The 23,940-nt window shown below is 38.6% G+C and overlaps 1 protein-coding gene across 4 annotated transcripts in view; it reads left to right on the top strand.

Annotated features, from left to right (window-relative positions):
* LOC136862810 (probable imidazolonepropionase) overlaps positions 1-23,580 on the top strand; it is an 80,535-nt gene extending 56,955 nt beyond the window's left edge. For 3 of the 4 annotated variants that reach the window (XM_067139070.2, XM_068225786.1, XM_068225785.1), the window contains 2 exons: positions 6,888-7,048; positions 23,329-23,580. In XM_067139070.2, the coding sequence (XP_066995171.2) occupies positions 6,888-7,048; positions 23,329-23,425 (258 nt within the window). In that variant the 3' untranslated portion in view covers positions 23,426-23,580. The remainder of the gene's footprint in view (positions 1-6,887; positions 7,049-23,328) is intronic. The other variant, XM_067139071.2, reaches the window with a different exon arrangement.
* Positions 23,581-23,940: the final 360 nt, after the last annotated feature.

Below are 23,940 nucleotides of genomic sequence, written 5' to 3'. Positions count from 1 at the left end.
AAGTATAGCATTCTGTGAGAATACTGCTGTCAACAATGATTCTAGACATGTGAAAGCTAAGTGTTTTTAAGGCAGCCTGCTTGTTAAGATGAAGTCTTTGAAAAGAGAATTCTATTCCATGTACATGATGGGCACTTCCTGAGGTGAGACCTCTTAGTTAACACCTGTTCATGGCATTCTTAATAGGGAGTGACCCTAAGTGTCTGAAATTCGGTGTAGTAAACCGCTGGATGGCGACCTGCCTTCTCCAGCAGCACACACTTTCTATCATCGGCATTGTGGCGGAGTTTATCGATCGGTACCGGTCTGGAATGCCCTATCCCCTGACTTTATCCCCTGACTGAATGGTTTTAGTTGCGGGTTAGAATACGGAGTTTAGATCATGACTGACCAGTGTGTGGCCTAGCGCTAGGTGCTGCTTAATCCAGGATAACCTTTGGCGTCTTGTATTTGAGGCCTTGGGTTTTGTAGGTACTTAGTGTGTTTACTAGCTCATTACCCACTTTGGGGTAGCTTTCTGTAAAATTTCTCAGTCATGTTCCGCCTTCCATCCCCAAAGGGTTGTAATGTGATACTCATCGTGAATGTCGACATTACGCACGTACGAGTCGGCACCTGTAATAAGGCGAGTGGTCGCTTCTGTACGGCTTATTCAGGTGCCAATCGGCGGCATACAGGGCTGGCATACTCCAGTAGCAGTCGTACTAGTGAAGTGTACAGTAAAGAGTTTGTTTTCTGGGGATAGGCTGTTTTCAGCTTTCAATAAAGGAAATAATTTAGAGACCCTACTGTGAGCCATGGCCGCAATTTATGATATGTGCTGCCGAAAGGTCAGTCCTCGGTCTAGGGTGACTCCTAGGGACTGCACACTCGAAGACCATCTGATTACATCTCCAAAGAAGTTTGGACCGCTCTCGAGCCGGCCCATGCATTTAGTGAATAAGGTGGCATGGCACTTATTTACATTAAGTAAATTTTCTCGTGGCTTGGCGTTGATGTGGACTTAGCAACAAAAATACAAATTCATGAATATATGTGTTATCATAGCTGGTACGGTAAAAATGTATAAGACATAAATGGTCGCAAATTTAATTCTATATGACTTTCGCTATGAGGTATTTATAGATACGACCACTAATAATATAAATATTTAAAAATTAAATTTTAGGCCTTCCCCCAAAGTACCATTTCACTCAGCGTGAATAAAATGGTGTATAGCTTAGATTTTAGTGGCTCGTTCTCCGACTTTGCATACAAATTTTCAATGAGATAGGACAACTAATAACGTGAATATTTAAGAATGCAATTTTTGGCCTTCCCCTAAACTACCATTTCACTCAGCGTGAATAAAATTATTTATAGCCTAGATTGTAGCGACTTATTCCTCGACTTCACATACTAATTTTCATTAAGATATCACCACTAATAACATACATATTTGAGAATTAAATTTTAGGCCTTCCCTTAAACTACCATTTCAATCAGCGTGAATAAAATTATTTATAGCCTAGATTGTAGCGACTTATTCCCCGACTTTGCATACCGATTTTTATTAAATTCTCTTCAGCCGTTTTCTAGTGATGCGTGTACATACAGACAGACAGACAGACAGACAGACAGACAGACAGACAGACAGACAGACAGACAGACAGACAGACAGAAATTACGGAAAAGTAAAAATTGCATTTCCATGTTACTGTGGGCATGACCAATGCAGAAATACCATTCTTTTCATATTCTGAGCAATGTACAGACAAAACTCTTATTTTATATATATATAGATATGTTTGCAAAATTAATAACTGGTTTGATAGAAGGCAGTTTGGGTTTAGGAAAGGTTATTCCACTGAAGCCCAACTTGTAGGATACCAGCAAGATATAGCAGATATCCTGGACTCAGGAGGTCAATTGGACTGCATTGCGATTGACTTATCTAAGGCATTTGATAGGGTAGATCATGGGAAACTACTGGCAAAAATGAGTGTAATTGGACTAGAAAAAAGAGTGACTGAATGGGTGGCTCTGTTTCTAGAAAATAGAACTCTGAGAATTAGAGTAGGTGAAGCTTTATCTGTCCCTGTAAAAATTAAGAGGGGAAATCCTCAAGGCAGTATTATTGGACCTTTACTATATATATGAATGATATGAGTAAAGAAGTGGAATCAGGGGTAAGGCTTTTCGCAGATGATGTTATTCTGTACAGAGTAATAAATAAGTTACAAGATTGTGAGCAACTGCAAAATGACCTCAATAATGTTGCGAGATGGACAGTAGGCAATGGTATGATGATAAACGGGGATAAAAGTCAGGTTGTGAGTTTCACAAATAGGAAAAATCCTCTCAGTTTTAATTACTGAGTTGATGGGGGGAAAGTTCCCTTTGGGGATCATTGTAAATACCTAGGTATTAATATAAGGAAAGATCTTCATTGGGGTAATCACATAAATATGATTGTAAATAAAGGGTACAGATCTCTGCACATGGTTATGAGAGTATTTAGGGGTTGTAGTAAGGATGTAAAGGAGAGAGCATATTTGTCTCTGGTGAGTATGGTTCCAGTGTATGGGACCCTTACCAGGATTACTTGATTCAGGAACTGGAAAAAATCCAAAGAAAAGCAGCTCGATTTGTTCTGGGCGATTTCTGACAAAAGAGTAGCGTTACAAAAATGTTGCAAAGTTTGGGCTGGGAAGACTTGGGAGAAAGGAGACGAGCTGCTCGACTACGTGGTATGTTATACTAACAATTTGTTGGTTATTTTGATCCACCTTTTCAATACAAATTATAATTATAATAATTATAATAATTATAATAATTATAATTTGTATTGAAAAGGTGGATCAAAATAACCAACAAATTGTTAGTATATCATAGCATAGTTCAATACGGGTCTAATAATGAGATTAGTTACATGTAAGTGGTATGTTCCGAGCTCTCAGTGGAGAGATGGCGTGGGAGGACATCAGTAGACGAATAAGTTTGGATGGTGTTTTTAAAAGTACGAAAGATCACAATATGAAGATGAAGTTGGAATTCAAGAGGACAAATTGGGGCAAATATTCGTTTATGGGAACGGGAGTTAGGGATTGGAATAACTTACCAAGGTAGATGTTCAATAAATTTCCAATTTCTTTGCAATCATTTAAGAAAAGGCTAGGAAAACAACAGATAGGGAATCTGCCACCTGGGCGACTGCCCTAAATGCAGATCAGTAGTGATTGATTAGTGAAGCCGAATTTCTTCATTTTAAAAACGAGACCGTCATGCCAGATCTTATCAAAGGCTCGTGAGATCCAGAAAACAGACTCCGGTGTACTTATTGTCATTGTAATTCTTAGTAATGTCTTCTATCAGTCTTAGGAGTTGGTAAGTACTGGCGTGCTTTTACCTGAAGCCGAATTGCTCATCTGGCTCAAGATTAAACTCGTCAATAATCGCCTGGAGTCGGGATAGGAGAATCATTTCAAAAAGTTTTGAGATGATAGATAGGAGTGATATAGGCCTGTAGTTCTGTGGGAACGTCAGGTCAGATTGTGGTTTAGGTGTCATGATCACTTTTGCAGTTTTCTGCTCTGCGGAAAATGTGCAAAGCGAAAAATTATATTAAACAATTTCGTCAGGAACGTAATTGCCTTCTTAGGAAGGTTCTTTAGAAATACCGCTGAAATCTCGTCCATGCCGGGGGTTTTCCTATTTTGTAGCCTCTTAGTGTGGGACAAGACCTCAGACGGTGTTACAAATTTAAAGTCTATAGGCGGGTGGGGGGTCGTCTGTTTCGAGCAGATTTTCCTCCACTTCATCAATTAAGCCATCATTAGAAGGTTCGGTATTGGGAGAGCATGTTGCTACCACCTGTAAACCTACGAGCCATGCGGTAAACAGAGCCGTCGGTAGCGCTTAATTCAGATAGCCTAGACTGGAATGCAGGTCTACGGTGATGTTCTAACATGATACGCAGGTTGCGTCTTTTACGATGCCAGAGATTTTTCAGGCAAAGATCTCTGGTTTCGTTCCACAGCCTACGTGACCTGTTTGTAATTTTGATTTGCTGTAGGATCTCTAGTGTGAGAGTCCTAGCCTTTGGTTTTCTGTCTGTCGGTCCCACGGTGGAAGAGTTAGCTGTATCCCATACTGAGTTAGTGAAATATGTAGCAAGCACGTCGATAGCCTCCTTAGAGCGAATGCTGGGATTGCCGTTGATGTTACTGCTTAGGGTACTGTGATAAAGTTGCCAGTGTATAGAGCGAAGGTGGAGTGGGATGACTTTGGGTTCGTGGGTAGGGGCTACGTCGAGAGTGAGTAGTACCGATTTGTGATCAGAATCTAGGAAAACTTGAGTGAGTACGCCAGGGTACAGGTTTAGCTTCCTCGATAGTGCTTATCTAGGTATTCAGATAGAATGTTTGGGTTATAGGAGAAGTATGTGGGTTTGTCGGTGGAGTGAACTAGGATGTTGTTACTATCGCAGTACCTAGCAAGAGTTTCTCCTCTAGAAGTAGTCATTCGGCTCTTCCCTCTAGTGTTCTTGCTACTGAGGTTCCCCGTGAGGATTACTCTTGGTTTAACTCTCAGTACCTTGTTAAAGTCCTTTGTATCACGTGTCATTTTAGGCAGTAGATAGCACGAAGCAACTGTTAAAGGTCCTCTACTTGGTCTCAACTTCTATTATTGTGGCCTCTAGAGTTGTGAGGCCAGTAGGTGTCAGTATTCGTGTATGTTTGAGTGTTCTTCTAATAGATATGCACATGCCGTCTCCATCCCTTGTGCTGGGGCAGTCGTTCCTGTACAGATTGTAATTTTGTATGTGTATTTTGTTACGAGGTTTGAGGAGGGTTTAACCCACCAAGATGATGTCGGTGTGCAATTCCTGCGCTATGAGAGTGAGCTCTTCTGTTTTATGTAGAAGTGAGTCGGCGTTCCGGTAGAGAATTCTTAACTGCTGTGGTTGTGTATAGGACCTAGTTCCCATCACTGAACCATGAGAGAGCCGCTTCTAACACTATCTCAAGCTTCTCGTCTGTTGTTGTGGCAGTACAGAGATGCTCGAGAGTGTTAATTTCGAGGGATATGATGCCCTTGATGGAGGAGTCTTTTAGCATTTTTATGAGCTCAGTTAAATCCGAAGACTGGTTACTTGAGCTCGCAGAGGGGTTTGGGGTGGGGGTGGGAGGGTAAGTTCTCAGCTGTGAAGTGTGGAGGGGTGGGGGTTGCAGTAGGTTGGGAGGGCTGAAAGGTTCGGGTTCATTGACTGGGCGAATGAAACACCATCCTTCCTCAAAGCTGGTTTACGGATGCGGGTGGGGGTGGGGGCACCATTCCTAGCGGAGGGTAGTCTGTTGTTATTATTACCATAGACGATCTTTAGGTAGCGACTGCATTTCCTGTAGTTGGCGGTATGTTTTTCTGTGCAGTTAGCGCAGGTCGGGTTGAACTCTTGTTGCCTGCGCCTGGACAATCAGTGGCATAGTGAGGTTGCCCACCGATTACGCATTTTTCATTGCAACGGCAATCTGAAGAACTGTGCCCGTAAGCTTGGCATCGGAAACACTGTACCAGGCCCTGGGGGAACTAGTAACTTTAGACAACACCAGACAGACACATCAGTAATTGGAGGGACATGCGAACAAGTGATAGCCTACTTAAAAACTTGTTAGCTACATTGTTCGTCGAATCACGTCCCTTTTAACTACGCTCTATTTTAATTCATTGCTTCAAAGCCCTGGTCATTGATGTCAACAAATACAAACTCAATCAACAACATAACCGGTGTCAAATGACAACATAAGTTCAAACTTCGTAAAGACTAAAGTTTAACCTGTCACATGTTGCAATCAACAAGATGACAAAATTTTATAATTTTATAAACTCTTATCCTCAAAGGATAATATAAACTTTTAGCCCAATCTCATGTTTTAAACTTTAAATATCTATGACCTAATCATAAGTTCTTAAGATTGAATCACAAGTCATTCGTCAAGATTTTAAACATACCAAATGTTTGTAAATATTTGAGAGAAAACTTATTCTACCATAATTTTAAATGAATGTATTTTTATCAACTTTTCCACTATTAAGTTCTAATTAGTAAAGCACACTACCAATGATTCTGCCTTCTATGATATTAGTAAAATAAGTTTAAGATTGTAAAATGTACAAATAGTTTTTAAGTCATTAGTTGCAAATATAAACCAACCCGATACTCTATAGGCTTTTGGGCTTATGCCGTGTCAAGAAAATAAGATGAAATTCTTTACGTCACATATCTCATGGTTCGAGAAGCCTGCCACTCACCAAGTTCATATCTGAACCGAAGTTGTCTGACAACACTGGCGCATGCCCCTGGGGACAATGTGTAGATGTCCTGGATGTGAGGGGAGAGCACATGTCATGAGGACTAGTCTGGGGCAAGGCAAACTGGTGTTAACATACTGCTTGCACTTCAATACAGACCTTCCAAAAACAAAAAACAGGCCAAATTTAATGGGTCCTCATCTCTTACAATTTACTGTAAAGATTGTTTAAGATATTTGCTTAGTGTGGTGCCTGCCATCACCTGACAAAGTATTTTGGTTGCACCCAATATCTTTCATGAGAGGCAGTAAGAGTATAAGTCATGTTATATCTGGTCCTCGTAGTACAAGTCACTGATTACATTTTCAATGGTATTAAGAAGTGAAAATATAATTTTCTGAAATTTATTGATGTAGGCCTATTAATTTCAAACCCTCTACAATTAATACTGTCTCTGTTTTAAAACTTTGAATTTATGTCCTGAAATACAGCTACTTTTGACTTTTACTCTTTAGCTTTAGCACAAAAGATATGCAAGTTGTTTCATTGCTAGTTTGTTCCTGTCCATTACTTATACCTGATTTTTCAATGTCTAGCCCACAGTAATGACCCTAGCTTGCATTAACCTGGGAATGAGTGTCACAGAAGCACTCGCCGCTTCCACACTGAATGCTGCAGCAGCATTAGGCAGAGCTTCTACACATGGCTCCATTGAAGTTGGAAAATACGGTGATTTTATATTAATAAATGCTGACAGGTAAGTTGACACAATGATACTCTAGAAAAAATTTGATACTGCGAAAAGTATGTTAAGTGTGATATTTTGGGCCACAAGTATTGAACGTTAATGACAAATAATGATTCGTTCCTCTTCTCCAAATATGGATTACAAATAACTAAATTATTAAGTCCAGTATGAGAAATGCTTATTGAATATCTGTACTAGCATGGGATTTATTACTGCAGTGGGGGACGGGAAGCACCGGTGTGATGTCACCTCATTCCACTGTCCATACTCGCAGTAATGAGAAGTTCAGCTGTGTGACATCACCACATTCCACTGTCCATACTCACAGTAATGAGGAGTTCAGCTGTGTGACATCACCACATTCCACTGTCCATACTCGCAGTAATGAAGAGTTCAGCTGTGTGACATCACCTCATTCCACTGTCCATACTCGCAGTAATGAGGAGTTCAGCTGTGTGACATCACCTCATTCCACTGTCCATACTCGCAGTAATGAGGAGTTCAGCTGTGTGACATCACCTCATTCTACTGTCCATACTCGCAGTAATGAGGAGTTCAGCTGTGTGACATCACCACATTCCACTGTCCATACTCGCAGTAATGAGGAGTTCAGCTGTGTGACATCACCTCATTCCACTGTCCATACTCGCAGTAATGAGGAGTTCAGCTGTGTGACATCACCTCATTCTACTGTCCATACTCGCAGTAATGAGGAGTTCAGCTGTGTGACATCACCTCATTCCACTGTCCATACTCGCAGTAATGAGGAGTTCAGCTGTGTGACATCACCTCATTCTACTGTCCATACTCGCAGTAATGAGGAGTTCAGCTGTGTGACATCACCTCATTCCACTGTCCATACTCGCAGTAATGAGGAGTTCAGCTGTGTGACATCACCACATTCCACTGTCCATACTCGCAGTAATGAGGAGTTCAGCTGTGTGACATCACCTCATTCCACTGTCCATACTCGCAGTAATGAGGAGTTCAGCTGTGTGACATCACCACATTCCACTGTCCATACTCGCAGTAATGAGGAGTTCAGCTGTGTGACATCACCACATTCCACTGTCCATACTCGCAGTAATGAGGAGTTCAGCTGTGTGACATCACCACATTCCACTGTCCATACTCGCAGTAATGAGGAGTTCAGCTGTGTGACATCACCACATTCCACTGTCCATACTCGCAGTAATGAGGAGTTCAGCTGTGTGACATCACCACATTCCACTGTCCATACTCGCAGTAATGAGGAGTTCAGCTGTGTGACATCACCACATTCCACTGTCCATACTCGCAGTAATGAGGAGTTCAGCTGTGTGACATCACCACATTGCACTGTCCATACTCGCAGTAATGAGGAGTTCAGCTGTGTGATGTCACCATGCTCTGTACTGCATTTTTGCACCCATAGGGGAAGAGGAAATTGTTTGAAGCATTTGAGATGCAGTGATTTTGGAGAAACAGGAAACAAATCTGGTGTTAATAATACAACTGACGTTTTGGATATTATAATATTAATGCTGATGCTTTGAATTACACAATTGGTCACAAATTATAAACAATTAAATTTCAGCTAATATATAATAATTTAGTTTTTGTAAAGGACAGCCATGTTATAATGTGAAAATAACAGAACATAATTTAAAAAATTCTGCAATTTAGAAGAGAACCATACAGAAAAATTACATTGACATTTTCCTGAATTTTCTGTTTCATTTTTCTTTAACTACTTGATTAATGTTAGGACTTAATGTCTGTGCAATTTGTAAGTGAAGATTGCATGTTAGGTGTGATCTCAAAAGGTACTTCAGGATTTGGACTTACCAAGTTTCATAACAAAAAAGAATTGTTCACAAACATACGTCGAACCTAACGTGCATAATATCCATGCAGCCAGTATCCACAATTTTGGAAATCTGGTTTGGGGGGACATTTTTGTAAATGGCAGCCAAGTCTTTCTTGTGTTTATATTTATCTTTCAACAAAACCCTAAATTGCAAACTTTACAGTTCCATTTACTACCTGCTAGGAACATTTTTGACATGCACTAAATATGGGATTACAAAGATTTGAAAAGTAGTAGAAAATGTTTCCATATCTTGAAACCCAGACTCAAGGCGTGATGAAGGTTTTGTAGAATTTGCACACACTCTTCAGAGAGAGATTAATATCAGGAGCATGCACGTTATTGTCATCAAGAACGCTACAGCTGACTGACCACTCCCATTCTGTACTCACAGCGCCACTTGTCTCTGCGAGGCTTTGGCAAACATTTTTCACAAAGGGTTAACTATGAAATATTTTACACTCTGCAGGCTAGGAGGAAAACTCAAAGACTTTTCAGGTAGGTCTACTTAAAGTAACAAGGAAAACAAGTTTTCACAAATTTACTAATAAATATGTAACATAATAAAAATACATACATACATCCATACATACAGTGGAAAGATGGCGTGGAATGACATTAGTAGACAAATACGTCTCAGTGGTATTTTTAAAAGTAGGAAAGATCACAATATGATGATAAAGTTAGAATTCAAGAGGACAAATTGGGGCAAATATTCATTTATAGGAAGAGGTGTTAGGGATTGGAATAATTTACCAAGGGAGATGTTCAATAAAATTCCAAATTCTTGCAATTATTTAAGAAAAGTCTAGGTAAAAAACAGATAGGGAATCTGCCCCCCTGGGTAACTGCCCTAAATGCAGATCAGTGGTGATTTATTGATTGATTGATTGATTGATTGATTGATTGATTGATTGATTGATTGATTGATTGATTGAAATACTAAGTAGACTGCAATTGTTATTTGAAGATAAAAGAAATTCAAGCATAAACCCCCCAAGCAAATGACCTTAGTTCACCACTTGGAAGATGGTTATAGTATTCTGTTAGATTCTTCTCCTGGAATTTGCCTTTTAGTACATTATCACACTGCAGATTACTCAATTCCAATTGAAGGTTAGGTGAAATATCTTCAATTGTACAGTCAAATGGAGTATGAAGTATGAAAATGTCCTCTGCACTTGCATCGAGATCTGAAAAACGTTGCTGGAACTGTTATTTGAGCCCAGAAAATATATCGCCTGCAAATTTGAGTGGGAATGGAGATTTCACGTCTTCTTTAATTTTTGATAGCACGAAGCAAATTGACGTGATTTGCAACTCAATTCAAGCCAGTTGTCATAGAAATGATTTGACTGCAGTATAAGCGTCACATATTGCACAGTTTTGCCTTATACTTTCAAGTTGAATCCATTAAACATCCTATGATACCAGCAGCAAAAGCTAATTTCTAAAGCCAAAAGTGGTTGAGGGTGGTTTCTCTCATTGAGAAAAATTTCAATCTCTACTCTGTTCAAAAAAATCTTAATAAAACTTTGTCAATGCTGAGCCCTTGAATTGCTGTATTGTCGTGTCCACCCCAGTTTGAGCTCAGGACTATCACTCTTCCGAGGATCGAACCTGTGACCGGGAACGTAGAAAGAATGGTGTCACTGAGACGTGTTGATATTATAGGGGAAAATATGAGTAAATATTCATATCTATGTGATGGCAGTGAGGCCAAGGTAATATAAATAATATTAGGAAGAAATTTAAGGTAAAAATAAGAACCATATAGGTCTTGAAATATGAAGGCATACAAAATGTAGAAAAGTAACAAGTTATACAATTAGAAGAAATGGCTTGGTCGAGCTGTGGTGAGTCATGAAGCAGGAAACTGCACCCTGCTAAATGCGTAGTATGTCTTCAGAAAAGGTGGATAGTTGGTCAACGAAAAGGGGAGTTTTCGTTCTGGATGACTGCGACCAGTTACCATAGGAAATAGAACTTAGATTCCTTTCTAGAAGGAGGGCGTATCGTAGAGAGAGTATAAAACCAGGGTACACACCCTGGAAGGGGCTTTTTTGGAAGGATTCTACTGGGAGGCGAGCGTAAGCTCTGTTGGTCAGGTCTCCATTAATAATAATAATAATAATAATAATAATAATAATAATAATAATAATAATAATAATAATAATAATAAGGTCCAAGCCTGGACTTAGAATACTTACCACAGAGAATCAACCACGCCAAGTCTTCAATTGCACAACTATTGGAGGTTGAGGAGAAGCTTGTATATACTGTATATATTTATATATTCATCGGTCTGCAATTAAAAAGGAGGTATTTGGGAAGCTTGGACTTTGTCTCTTTCACACATAGCGAATCTCCCAGGCCCTTTGTAGTAAAACTCTCATACCGCTCGGGGAGCAATCTGACTTATCATCACTTGTCGTCCTGAAAATACCTGTGTCACAACAGTATGGTAGAGCAAGTCAGGATATTCAGCTTCCACTTCTAAAAGAAAATCACAGAATTGAAGATGGTTCAGTCCACGAGATGAAGTTCACCATTGACACAAATGGTTCAAAAACACACGATAGAATCAGATATGAATAACTATAGACTTTGAACACCTTGCATTTTCACAAGCCTTGAAAATGTTTCTAACTAAGCCTTTGCTTGTTCCATACATTTTGTATTTTTACCACCATCAGTTGTGAAATATTTGAGCTGATTCCACTTCAGATTGTACGGTACTTCGTTAACATTTTCTCAACTTCCTTGAAATTGTTTTCACATGTAATTGTTCCACACAGAATATTCATAGAAGCTAATGCTTCAGTCACTTCAATGTCAGCATTGACTCCTCGAATAAACAGCAGCAACTGAGCAGTATCTGTAGGTAATCTCTGTCAACTCATCAAGAGCCAAGGAATACCACTCAAACTCATTTTCCTTGTTAGTTAAATAGTTACTGATGTTGCAACCAATGTACTCAACTCTGTAACTATTCTCAAGGAAATGCTGATAGTGTTAAATAAATTAAATTTCCCTGGACACATTTCATTGGCTGCTACAATCAAATATGATTTAATTAACTCACTATCAGTAAATGGTTTTCCTTCTATGGCTAAATTTACTTTCGTTGCAATCTCATTTTCACTTTTCATTTCTGTGAAGAAACTGTGCTGTAATAAAATACTCCATTCTAAAGTGTCTAATATTTCTGATCGTTCCTTCCTTGCAAGTTGGGAATATTGTGACGAATGCTTAGTCTCCTAATGCAAAATTAATATTGTACTCTTTTAGTACATTTGTAGTATTACTGCACAATAAACACAATGCTTTGCTATCTAATTCAGTAACAAAATAATTCTCACTCCACTCTGCCTTAAACGCACTACACCAGAAGACCAGTTTTCTCTTCTTTGTTGTTTCGACATCGACATGATGGATATGCAATGGCATAAAACGAGAATGAAATGTTGTAGAACAGCAATACACATGGCACTGGTAACGCTGCCTAATTATAACAGCATGTCATCACAGCCATCACAGCAGAAGTCACGAAGCAACGTGCCAATGTAAAGATTTAGGAGTGCCACACATGGTTTTTCTTGCAACTCCTCAATATGAAGCCGGCCGTTAGAGTGCAGAACCATCCATAGAGAATATGTATCAAAAACGTAGGAAGGTACCAATACAGCTTCATAGACATTCAAGTATTAATCTCATATTTTCGCATTTGATGGAATTTTAAATTATTTTGAAATGTAAAATTCTTTCAAAGCTCGCAGGCCATAGAAATAAAAGTGGTGGGCCAGATTTGGCCGCGGGCCATAGTTTGCTCACCCCATACCTTGCCAACCCGCGCTCTTCGAGCCAGATCCAGTGCTCGGCTCAGAGTAGTCCGCCACCACTTTACTATTTATTCTACCCCCACCCTCTCTCTCTCGCTCTGCTTCTTGCTTTGGACCATTTGTAAGCAGAGATCGAAACGCAATTCAAAGAAGTGGAGGAAATTCAAAGGAACTGATGGTTTATTCATCCTGCCTGAAGATGTCGCAGTCAGCTACCACAGGGAGTTGATCATGTTACAATGCCATACAATCTTTAAGGATTGGTACTGTTCCACCAGGGATCTTCTACGATTTTATGTACATTTGTCCCAGCACGAGTTCCCACGGCTACATGCACAGGCATGCCGATTTGCTGCAACGTTTGGCTCGACGTATGTTTGAGAGCAAATATTTTCAATAATGAACGTTAATAGGTCTAAAAGACAAATTTCTTTTGAATGTGCAAGATAAAATAATTTCAGTTCATATATATTTCTTTAAATAATTTCTCTTGTTCAAAATTCCAAAACAAGTTATTAATGATTTTCTGAGATAAAAATAATTCACTTTTATACTTTAAAATAATAATCCTTTATTTAAAATTGTGTTCAATTTTAAATTATTAATATTTTATTTTTGATTTAGTGGGTTAAAATACAATTTATGTTTATAGTTTGACAGAATAATTACCTTTGTTTATAAGCGAGTTAAAATCAGAAATATCGAAATTTTGTTTTGATTTTGGGAGACAAAAAATTTACATTTTTGCTTATTAATACCCAACTGTGCTTGTTGAAATGTTTAAAACAATAAACTTTAATTTATTTTTAAGTCAATTAAGTGCACTATATTTAAATGCGTGTTTATCACGAGAGTGTTAGGCGAAACAGTCTTTCCCACGTTGTTCTTTGGGGTGAACACGTACCTGACACTGCTGTTCAATCACTCCGTTATATCTATCTCACTCAAGGTAGTTACTCAGCTCACTTGGAGGTTAGCTGCCCGGAACCGCCTGGTGTGCAGTTGAGCTGCAAGAGTATGGTCTACGCAACATTACATTATCCAGATCTCATCTGATGACACACAAACTGACAGGCTTGCTCTTCATTCCACCACATCACACCACCTGAAACTGTCTTCTCTGAAACAATGCATACTTAATCTTGAAACACAGAGATATTCACTGCTCCGCTGTGTACCAGCTAGATAAGCCATTATATATTATTCTGATTCAGAATATAAGACAGTAATACACACAATCATGACCTTGTAATAAATTTAGAGTTTTAAAATAATGTGCTAAATGGGAGGTTAGTTTTCAGGTAGAAGAAACTGGAAAAGTGTTGGGATTAAATGTGTACAGTACGCAACTGATAAGATTTTGAATAGGATAGGTGGCGAAAATCTTAAAGTAGAATACATGGAGGGACTATAGAACAAGAAAGGTTATGTCCTACAACTATGTGGTAGAGATGGAAAAGAATCATACTTCCATGTGAAATTGTACCATCCAGACAGGATGTAAAGGAAGGAAGTGGCACATCAACTTGATTCCAAGGAAGAATGTGGCCCATTGAGAGCACATACAGTGTGCAGTAGATCTAGAGAGATATGTTATCTACAGATTGTGAACATATACAGCAGTGTAAGCATCTAAGAATCTAGACTGTGCTGGGCTTCGGTTCCACAATCTTGGGTACAAGGTGCAAACACGGGATCAAATTTTACTGGAATACAATGAATTGTTTCCTGAAGAACTTTTGATATTTAAATGTTTGCTTTCTGTGACTGTATTTCTCATATTTTTGTTTTTGAGTGTCTGTCATGATTTTATTTTGGATACTCAACTGTCATACTGCAAGGCTTCATTCGGCTGAGTATCAAAGACAATTCTTTTGTTATTTCAGTCACTCAAAATACTAATACATTGTATATTTATTTTAAAAAAGTGACAGTAATTGGGTTACTGGTACTTCCTATTTTCAAACCCTTTCTAACCTCATAAATCTATCAATATATACATTTTGATAACAAAGTTCATTAATACTGTACATCTACATACCGTGTGAGTCTGCTGCTCCTTATTTTTTAGTTTTAGGCCACATGCATTTTATGGACATCCAACAAACTTCGGACCCTGCCGGTGCATGGCAGTGTAGATCGTGTTGTACACACTCTCCGGAAGCCTGAAGTTCTCTTATCATGGATTGTGGAATAATTGCTCCTGAATGGATGTGATAAGCCACTGCTACCGAAAATAGAACATTTGCCGATGTTTAAGTGTGCATTAGGTCCACATACAGCATAATGGATAAACTAATATCCACCGGCTATGCACCACGTGCACGGTTAGCTCAACTGGAACAGGGACAGATCCTGCGAGCTATTAACGTACATGGATGCAAGTTGAAATCCCCATGAGGAATATTTTGCGTGCTTTTCAGTCTCCTATCATGTCAATCAGTCATTTTTCTGGCAGAGTGGAAGAGAAAAGACTAACACAACTAAAAATAAAACTTTTGTCTTAAATGGCTACGGTCGGGTAGCCAATCACAGCGGGAAGCTGGGTCGGTGAACTGATTAGTACTGGGGGCTTCAAGGCTTACAACCTTGATAGTTAACAACTTGTTACCTTCAGGTGACCAAGCCTACACACTTGTGAAGTCCAGACCTAACAAAGGTAGAACCCCAGGTGGTAACTGATCCACCCCCGCTCATGATGGGGTATGTAGGTTGTTCGATTGTGGTGGACCTACACCTTCATGTGACCCAGTTGGAATTATGAGAAACCATAAATGGAATATCACATACCCAGCTACGCTTAATATGAACTCCTGGATCAAAACTAGGAAACTTAAACACACACTTGAAGTACTGGACAATACGAACATCAGTGTAGCAGCCCTACAAGAGACTAGGCTCCTGGACAAAGATGCCATAGAGTTTCAAGGATGCAGGATATATAAGGGAAAACCTGGTAAGGGAGTCATGGAGAACATACTCTTCCTGGGAACTGGCTTTGTAGTACACCACAGGCTGGTTCCAAGCATACTTGACTTCTCTTCACACAATGACAGAACCTTGGTACTATACTTCAGATGAAATAATAGAGGATACTCTGTGGTTAACTTCCATGCCAGACAAATATCATGGGTCAAATAGAACCAACATAAGAACGAAGCCAATCTATAAGTCTTTGTTACGCAGAGAAAGACCACGTCCAGTATCATAAGAGGGGCAAAGAGGTAACAACAAAGAACGGATCAAGCAAGCAGAGAAAGACTTTAGAAGGAAAAACTATAGAGAAAATTGTACATCTCAAAACATATAACTAAGACACTACAATGCAATAGTCAGACCATCAGTCCTCTACACAGCAGAGTGCCTATCTCCAACTAAGGGCCCTCGAAGTACAAGGAAGAATGTTCCTGAGAAAGATAATAGGATCAAGGATTCTATCAGATGGAATGAGATGGTACAAACCAGACTGTGAAACACCAAGAATCCATCACAGATGCCATCAGAAGAAGATAGCTGGCTTTCTATGGACATCTGTATTGCAGTGTCCCTTATCTTCCGACTTCAACATTTTGAATGCTCACCCTCCTAATTTGTTTGTATGACTCTAAAACATGCCTATACAAAATTTTGTTGAGATTGGAACATTCTAACCCATGCAGACTTGAGCGCAAAGTCGCACGAAGAACAAGTCCGGACTTGCCAAACATTGCTGAGTCAGGCCTGAGCCTATCAGTATGTGTATTATTACTCACCATGTCAAACATGTTTTTGAGTCACTAATCTAAAGAAATGTCACATCAATTACGTAGCCCCAAGGAACGTGTCTTTTTAATAGGAGATAACAAAACACCAAAAGCCTCTATGGCTCAGATGGCAGTGCACCGGCCCCTTACCGCTGGGTTCTGTGGTTCAAATCCTGGTCACTCCATGCGAGATTCATTCTGGACAAAGCGGAGGCGGGACAGGTTTTTCTCTGGGTACTCTGGTTTTCCCTGGCATCTTTAATTCCAGCAACACTCTCCAATATCATTTCATTTCATCTGTCAGTCATTAATCATTGCCCCAGAGGAGTGCGATAGGCTTCAGCAGCCGGCACAATTCCTATCCTCGCCGCCAGATGGGGGCTTTATTCATTTCATTCCTGACCTTGTCGAATAAATGGAAAATGGCTGTGAATATTCACAAAACACCAAATAACTGGACACAAATTACCATCAAATAGACAAGTGCTTGAAGTTTTATTTTATAACATACAGGAAGTAAAATTAATGTTCAGTGCCAGTGCTAATCTTGTAGTTCGTGAGTGCATGATATTTTGGGAGAAAGAAAGAATTCCTACAAGAGCTAATCAGCATTGTTCACAAAACATATTAACTTGTATTCGAAGTTAATAAAAGAAACCTCAAACAAGCGTGATTATATTTTTAAGCATCGTGAAGAGGAGTTCAGAAATAATTTGGACAGTCTGTTGGCTCTACAAATGATGAATTTGGAAGAAGACAGGACTAATTTACTTCAGCAGAGCGAGCCAGGATGTAAAGGCTACTTTGCAAGAGTAGACCAAAAACTCATGAGTAAAGAAGAAAGTGCAAGGCAAAACAAATTACAAGAAGAGAAAAGGTAAAAGAAACAACAGTGTGCAGCATTTACATCTTCTGCTGTTCCTCCTTCTAAATCATCTGAAGATTCAATTTCAGATGAAATCAACGTTGGTGAATTTTTAAGAGAGACTTCTGAGAGTATATCAATGAAGAATGCTGCAAGGCATGGTATCAAAAATTTTATTACTCCAAAATTAGTGGCTGCTTTGGATAGATGCAACTGAGTGCAAGAGATTCTGTATACATCCTTCAGGCGACAGCAGAGGCACTTGGACATAATACTGAAGAACATTCTGTTAATAAATCTTCTATTCATTGAATCAGACAGAAGAAGAGAACAGAACATTCTGAAACAATTAAATCTGCTTTCAAGAACAACATACCTGCAATTCTTACTGTTCATTGGGATGCTGAACTCGCCTGCAGTGAATTTCAGGGACCCAAAAGAAGAAAGACTTCCAATTGTTGTTACATCTGGGGAAGGTGAGCAGCTTATTGGGGTTCCAAATTAACAGAATTATTCTGGTAAAGAGCAAGCGAACGCTGTTTGGAATGCATTAACGTGTTGGGATATAGAAGACAATGTACAAATTCTCTGCTGTGATACAACTGCATCAGACACTGGATGTTTTAATGGAGAATGTGTGTTACTTAAATAAAAATTATTTTGTTATGTGTATTTGAATGTAAAGTACCTGATGTAACAAGCAGTCCTGACATACCACTTTTGAAATAATTTTGGAAAAGCTGGGAAAGAGTTAATGCCAATAATTTTCAAAGTGCCAAGAAAATGTGGAAATGATTTTTAGTTATTTGGAAATTAAAGACTTTTATGAAAGTGAATTACATAAACTAACAATGAGAGGCAATTATCGTGAACTCATAGAGCTCTCTCTAATGTTTTTGGAGGACAGTCTGGAAAAACCTAAAAATACGCCCTCCTGGGGCGATGCATCAAGTTCAATGGATAGCAAGAGCTATTTATAGTTTTAAAATGTTTCTGGTAAGATCACAACTTAAACTATCCAATGTAAATTAAAATGCCTTAAGAGATATCTCTCTGTTCACTGTAACTGTTTATGTCAAACTGTGGCTTGTATGCAGTGCAGCTGTAATAGCTCCATATCAAGATCTCTCCTTCTTAAAAGTTCTAAAATCACATGAAAGATAGATTCCACAATTTCAAAAGCAGCTCTAAAGAAATTAAGTCACCATATGTGGTATTTATCAGAATTGTCTGTCCTATCACTGTTTGATGAAGTAGATGTAAAAATCAAAATCAAAATGGTGAGCCAGTGAGAATCTACACATGTAAAAGAGATATGAGAACTGGATGGTTAATTATACGGAAAGTTTAATTTTATCCTGATAACCATTCTTTAATTTTTAATTCACTAATATAGGCTACATTTCCTAAATCAATCTTAACTTCATTTATGTGAAAACAATAGAAGACTGTGTCAATCTTGCCTGAAGATGGACACCAGTTTTATTCAAGAATGTCCTTCGACATGGACGAGCAACATTTCATATTTAGAAGCTCAAAGGACAGTTATGGAGTTGAAAGCTGTGAATAAATGAGCTGAAAGGGGTGTTAAATTAGGCTAATGCAAGATTTTCATGGTCTACTGGCTATAGATGAGAAGCAAAAGCAATTTATGTTGTGTTGTGTTCAAGAACATCGTACACTGTACCCAGATTGCAAGAAAGAAAGACTGAAAAGAAAGTATTCACATGAATACTAAAAACCATAATACAGTCTTAAAGAGTGAAAATGTATTAAACTGTAATATAAAATTAGATATTAAACATGTATCAATGTTAAATAACATGGGTTAATATCGGCTTATTGAGATGAAATTTTGTTTTTGAGTAAATCTGACCCAATGGAAAATATTTACAGGGTGAACCCCAAAAAATTAGCATAAATTTATTTTCTTGCCAATTAAGGGACACCCTAACCTGTATAGAATGGACTACCACAGGCTGTCCTATAAGATGATCAAAGTAACCATCAAGGGCAAAGTCCTGTGGATCCAGCAGGTCGAGAAGGATCTCACAGAAATTAATATTAATCATGCCATGATAATTAACAGAAGTAAATGCTGTTCAACACCACCACCACCACCCACATCTAAAGCACAAGCACTGTGGTCCCCAGGCAGCACAAAAAAAGAAAAAAAAAAGAAGCTATCTTATCTTTTACATGCTTATTCCATGACTGAATGCTTATGTGGCCCTGTAAAGGGTCGTTAAATAAGCAGGGCTGGATAAGGATAGAATAATCAGGTGATTTAGATAGTTTATTGCTTGCACCATCAAGTACAGGAAATTTACACTAGGTATTGTCAGTATTAACACAAATAATCTATAGACGACCTCTCAGCCATAATGACAGAGTCGTTAGAAAAATTAATTTAACTAGGTATCTATATTAGGTCAGTTTTTGAATTAACATTCTAGAAACTCTTCGACACTATAAAATGCCTTTCTCCTTAAAAATGGTGACAGTACCCTGCTAAATGCACTTTTGTCTAATGTTCGAACTGGTAGTAGAAGCTTATTGTACGGTACATCTTAAGCTGTTTGTGCTTTTACTAAGCCTGGAGTAAGGAGTATCCAGATCATTCCTGTATCTTGTGTCGTGCATATGCACTGTAGATCTTTCTTTAAATTCGGAAAGATTCTCTTTTACATGCATAATATTTGTAAGTATATATAAACAGGGAACCAACATAATTTTTAGGTTCACAAAGGAAGTTTTACACGAGTCTCTAAATTCTAATCCAGCAATTAGACTAACTGCCTTTTTCTGCAAAATAAATACTACATTATTTGATGTAGGACAAATGCCCCATAACCTGATCCCACACAGTATATGAGGGTAAAAGAAAGCATTATAGGATGCAAGTAGCATATTCCAACTGATGCAGGTTTTCAGTTTCCGCAGCAATAGGCCTAATAATTGAACAGAATTATGGCAGTCATTATTTACAGTGCAATCCAAGGTAAATAGGATATTTTCTGTTTTAGTGACATAAATAGTTAATTTATTGTGATGAAACCAGTTTTCAGCAATTTTAACAGATATATTGACTTGATTTCTTACTGTTGCGATATCAACATTACTGTTTAGGAAAGTTGTATCATTAGCATATAGAACTGATGTGCAGGGAACATTACATGCTAAGTCATTGATATAGACCAAAAACAGGAAAGGTCCAAAAACAGACCCTTGTGGACACCTGGTTAACTGAGCACCAGTCTGCTAGCGAAGTAAGTGTTCGCACAGGTGGCCTTTTTCATTACTGTACACCTGAGCATGCTGTTGAACTGATATTTGGGCTCATCAGAGCATGCTAGTTGTTACGAATCTGCAGTCTACCATAATGTGATTTTGAAGGCTTTCAGGATCTTTTGGCTGCTGAGTGTACACTACTTTTCTCAAATGGCTTCACAGGAAGAACTCCAGTGGCATTACATCAGGCAGTTGGGTGAGCCAGGTGACAGATCCTCCCCTATCTGTCCAAAACCCAGGGTGTATAGCATTCAGGTGATTGCGAACAACTGCTGACATGTGCAGTGGAGCTCTGTCATGTCGATATCACATCTTCTAGCAACAGTAGTAGCTGATGGCAGAGAAACGGTAGGTTGTGTACTCCTGTCAAATGGCTTTCAAAGAAATGTGGGCCAATTAGGTAGTCACCCAATATAACAACCTGCTATCATGTTTGAAATTCTGCCTTCCTTACCCAGTGGGAATTGTCAACACTCCAGTAGTGTGTGTTAAGACAGTGCATAGTGTCATTGTTATGAAACCATGACTTCTCCGAAAACAAGATTTTCGATCCATGATAATTTGCTACTTGCCTCAGTATCCAATCGCAGAAATCAACCCGAGTCACTTCTGATGTAGCTGTAGGCGATAGTGGTGAAAGCGATTGGTGTGCGAGATCCGCACGACAGACAACTGGCTGATGTTGACCTATTGTGATACTGCATGTGTACTCGTATGAGGATTTCCCTGGATAGTGTCCAATACAATCTCAGCAGTGTCACTGAATCTCACTGGTGCCTCCCTAACAGAAAGTACTGCTGTTGTACACAAACGTCACTCGACACATTCCTAAACGTATTTGTGGTTGGTTGCCGCCTGTGTGGAAATCTCTAGTGGTGCAGGCATTGTCCCTGTTCTGTGTTCATTCTTGCTTCACCACAGATAACATGTCAACATACTCGTCTGCTCAACACATAGCAAAGTAATGACCATCACTACTGGGGCTATACACCGACTGCTTCATTAGAGCCGTAAACATCCATAATGAAATCTGTGTGAAATTAATCCAATGTGGCACCAGCAGCCTTCCATTTGATCCTTGAAGCTCTGAATGCCCATTTTTAAAAATTTCTCTAGCGGAATTTTAAACCCCTTCCCACTGAACAGTGAATGTACCAGCACTTCTGCACTTATTTCACGGCCCAGTTCTAACAACTCTTACATGTCTTTCAGAAACCATATACAAAGTACAGTCACCCCAAAAAGAAGAATGAGTGCATGGTATTGTGTAAGTTCCTCGCAGGTATACTTTTCTCATAAACAACTGAACCTATAGATATGTTTGTTGTGGGTATCCACAGGGTTTGTATCTCTATCTGTATCGGTGCAATGTAAAACATCTCTATGGGAGGTGAATTATATTTTGATAATAATTAAAAATAAGTTTAATAAAATATTCCATGCGATGAACACACCCATTCTTTTTTTTTCGTGTGTGACTATATATTTAGTTTCATTTTACCAAATCATACCTGTCTCCTATCTCTGTATCATCATTTTCAGCATTACTTTCATATCCATCCATCTGAGTGGCTCAGACGGTTGGCCTTCTGACCCCAACTTGGCAAGTTCAATTCTGGCTCAGTCCGGTGGTATTTAAAGGTGCTCAAATATGTCAGCCTTGTGTCGGTAGATTTACTGGCACATAAAAGAACTCCTGCGGGACTTAATTCCAGTACTAGGTGTCTCCGAAAACCATAAAAGTAGTTCGTGGGATGTAAAGCAAACAACATTATTATTATTAATTTCATATCGTACTCAACCTGATCATTTGGCATGACCTATTTACCTCACCAAATGATAACTGACGCAGTATGAGACTACCTAATTTTTAGAACAGACTTACTGTGATGCAGCTGACTGTCATTCCCTGTCGCTAGAGAATATAGAATATAGGTCTTTGTACAACATCAGACTTAGGCAAAGGACTATCGGCCTTCATGTTCTTGGCGTTAGAAGGGTGTCCTAATGCGTAGAAAAATAAGGGGCTGTAGACTTGCCTGTTATAGGTCTCTTCATGTGTATGTCATAATTGCACCCAGATTCAGCTAAAAAAAGAAATTTATCTGTGTCTGCTAATTTTTTTACATTTGCCTGGTGTGCAAATGGGAAATCACGGAAAACCACCTTCAGGGCTGACGACAGTGGGGTTCGAACCCACTATCTCCTGAATGCAAGCTCACAGCTGTGCATCCCTAACGAACAGCTAACTTGCTCGGTGTGTGCCTGCTGAAAGTTTATTTTGGTCAGTTGAAGATGTCAGTAACGACATACAATTAAAAACTTTCACTTCTGGTTGCTGATTAATTACTGGTTTAAGGGACAAGCCAACAGGATTATCAGGTTTCATCTATATTACAATACTGAATGAACATCAGCATTCATTGACAAAATTAACTGTACCTGGCCCAACTATATAATTTAATCTTTGATATTCTTTTACGATACAATCTTCAGTAAAAGAATTTGTAGTGTTCATTATTTTTTTAGGCATAAAATGTATTACCGTAGTGCATACTTATATTATATTTCCTCATTATTACTATCATTTATTCTTTGTCAATGTCTACCCTAGAAAGAAGTTTATGAACAATATTAGCCTATCATAATGTCTAAATGTCATAAGAGCTCATTTTAAGTTTTTTTTCTTCTTCTTTCAGATGGGAACACATAATTTACCAGTTTGGTGTACATGGTCATCTCATCCACATGGTGATAAAAAATGGTATAATTGTCCATAAGAATGTCAAGTCATGAAGAAAAAGAGTTGTGTTATACAGAAGAGTGTTTTAATTGACCTTTTTAAAATTTGACAACAGAAAATACTATGGTACTTACTATAGGAATTATTTAAGGTTCATTTTAATGTACAATGGCCCAAACTTTGTAAATAAACTGAGAATAAAAGTAAAGACATATTTCATTCATAGAAATCCTTTATATGTTTATTACCATATATTCTGCATCAATTTTTAAATTTTATATATGCTTATCCCTTAATTGTAAAGCTTGGATATCTTGGACATGTCTTCAATTTCCTCAACTATTATTTTCAGGTATTGCTATAGATTTAGATAGCCTAAAACAGAGCTGTCCAAACAGTGCTTCCAGCATGGTAGTGTACTAACCGAACACCAGACAGCACCCTGGCACACAATTGCACAAGTCGGTCTAACTCTTTTCCTCTCCCTTGCTTTCCTCATATTTGCTCAGCACTTGCTGCATGATGAAACATGTATGCTTGATGGTAACATTCCAACCATGATAAGTCA

The sequence above is a fragment of the Anabrus simplex genome, chromosome 2 (assembly GCF_040414725.1).
Source record: "Anabrus simplex isolate iqAnaSimp1 chromosome 2, ASM4041472v1, whole genome shotgun sequence".
In the NCBI taxonomy this organism is placed as follows: domain Eukaryota; kingdom Metazoa; phylum Arthropoda; class Insecta; order Orthoptera; family Tettigoniidae; genus Anabrus; species Anabrus simplex.
The sequence above is the reverse complement of the archived record's forward strand: the minus strand, read 5'-3'. Positions and strand labels throughout refer to the sequence as shown.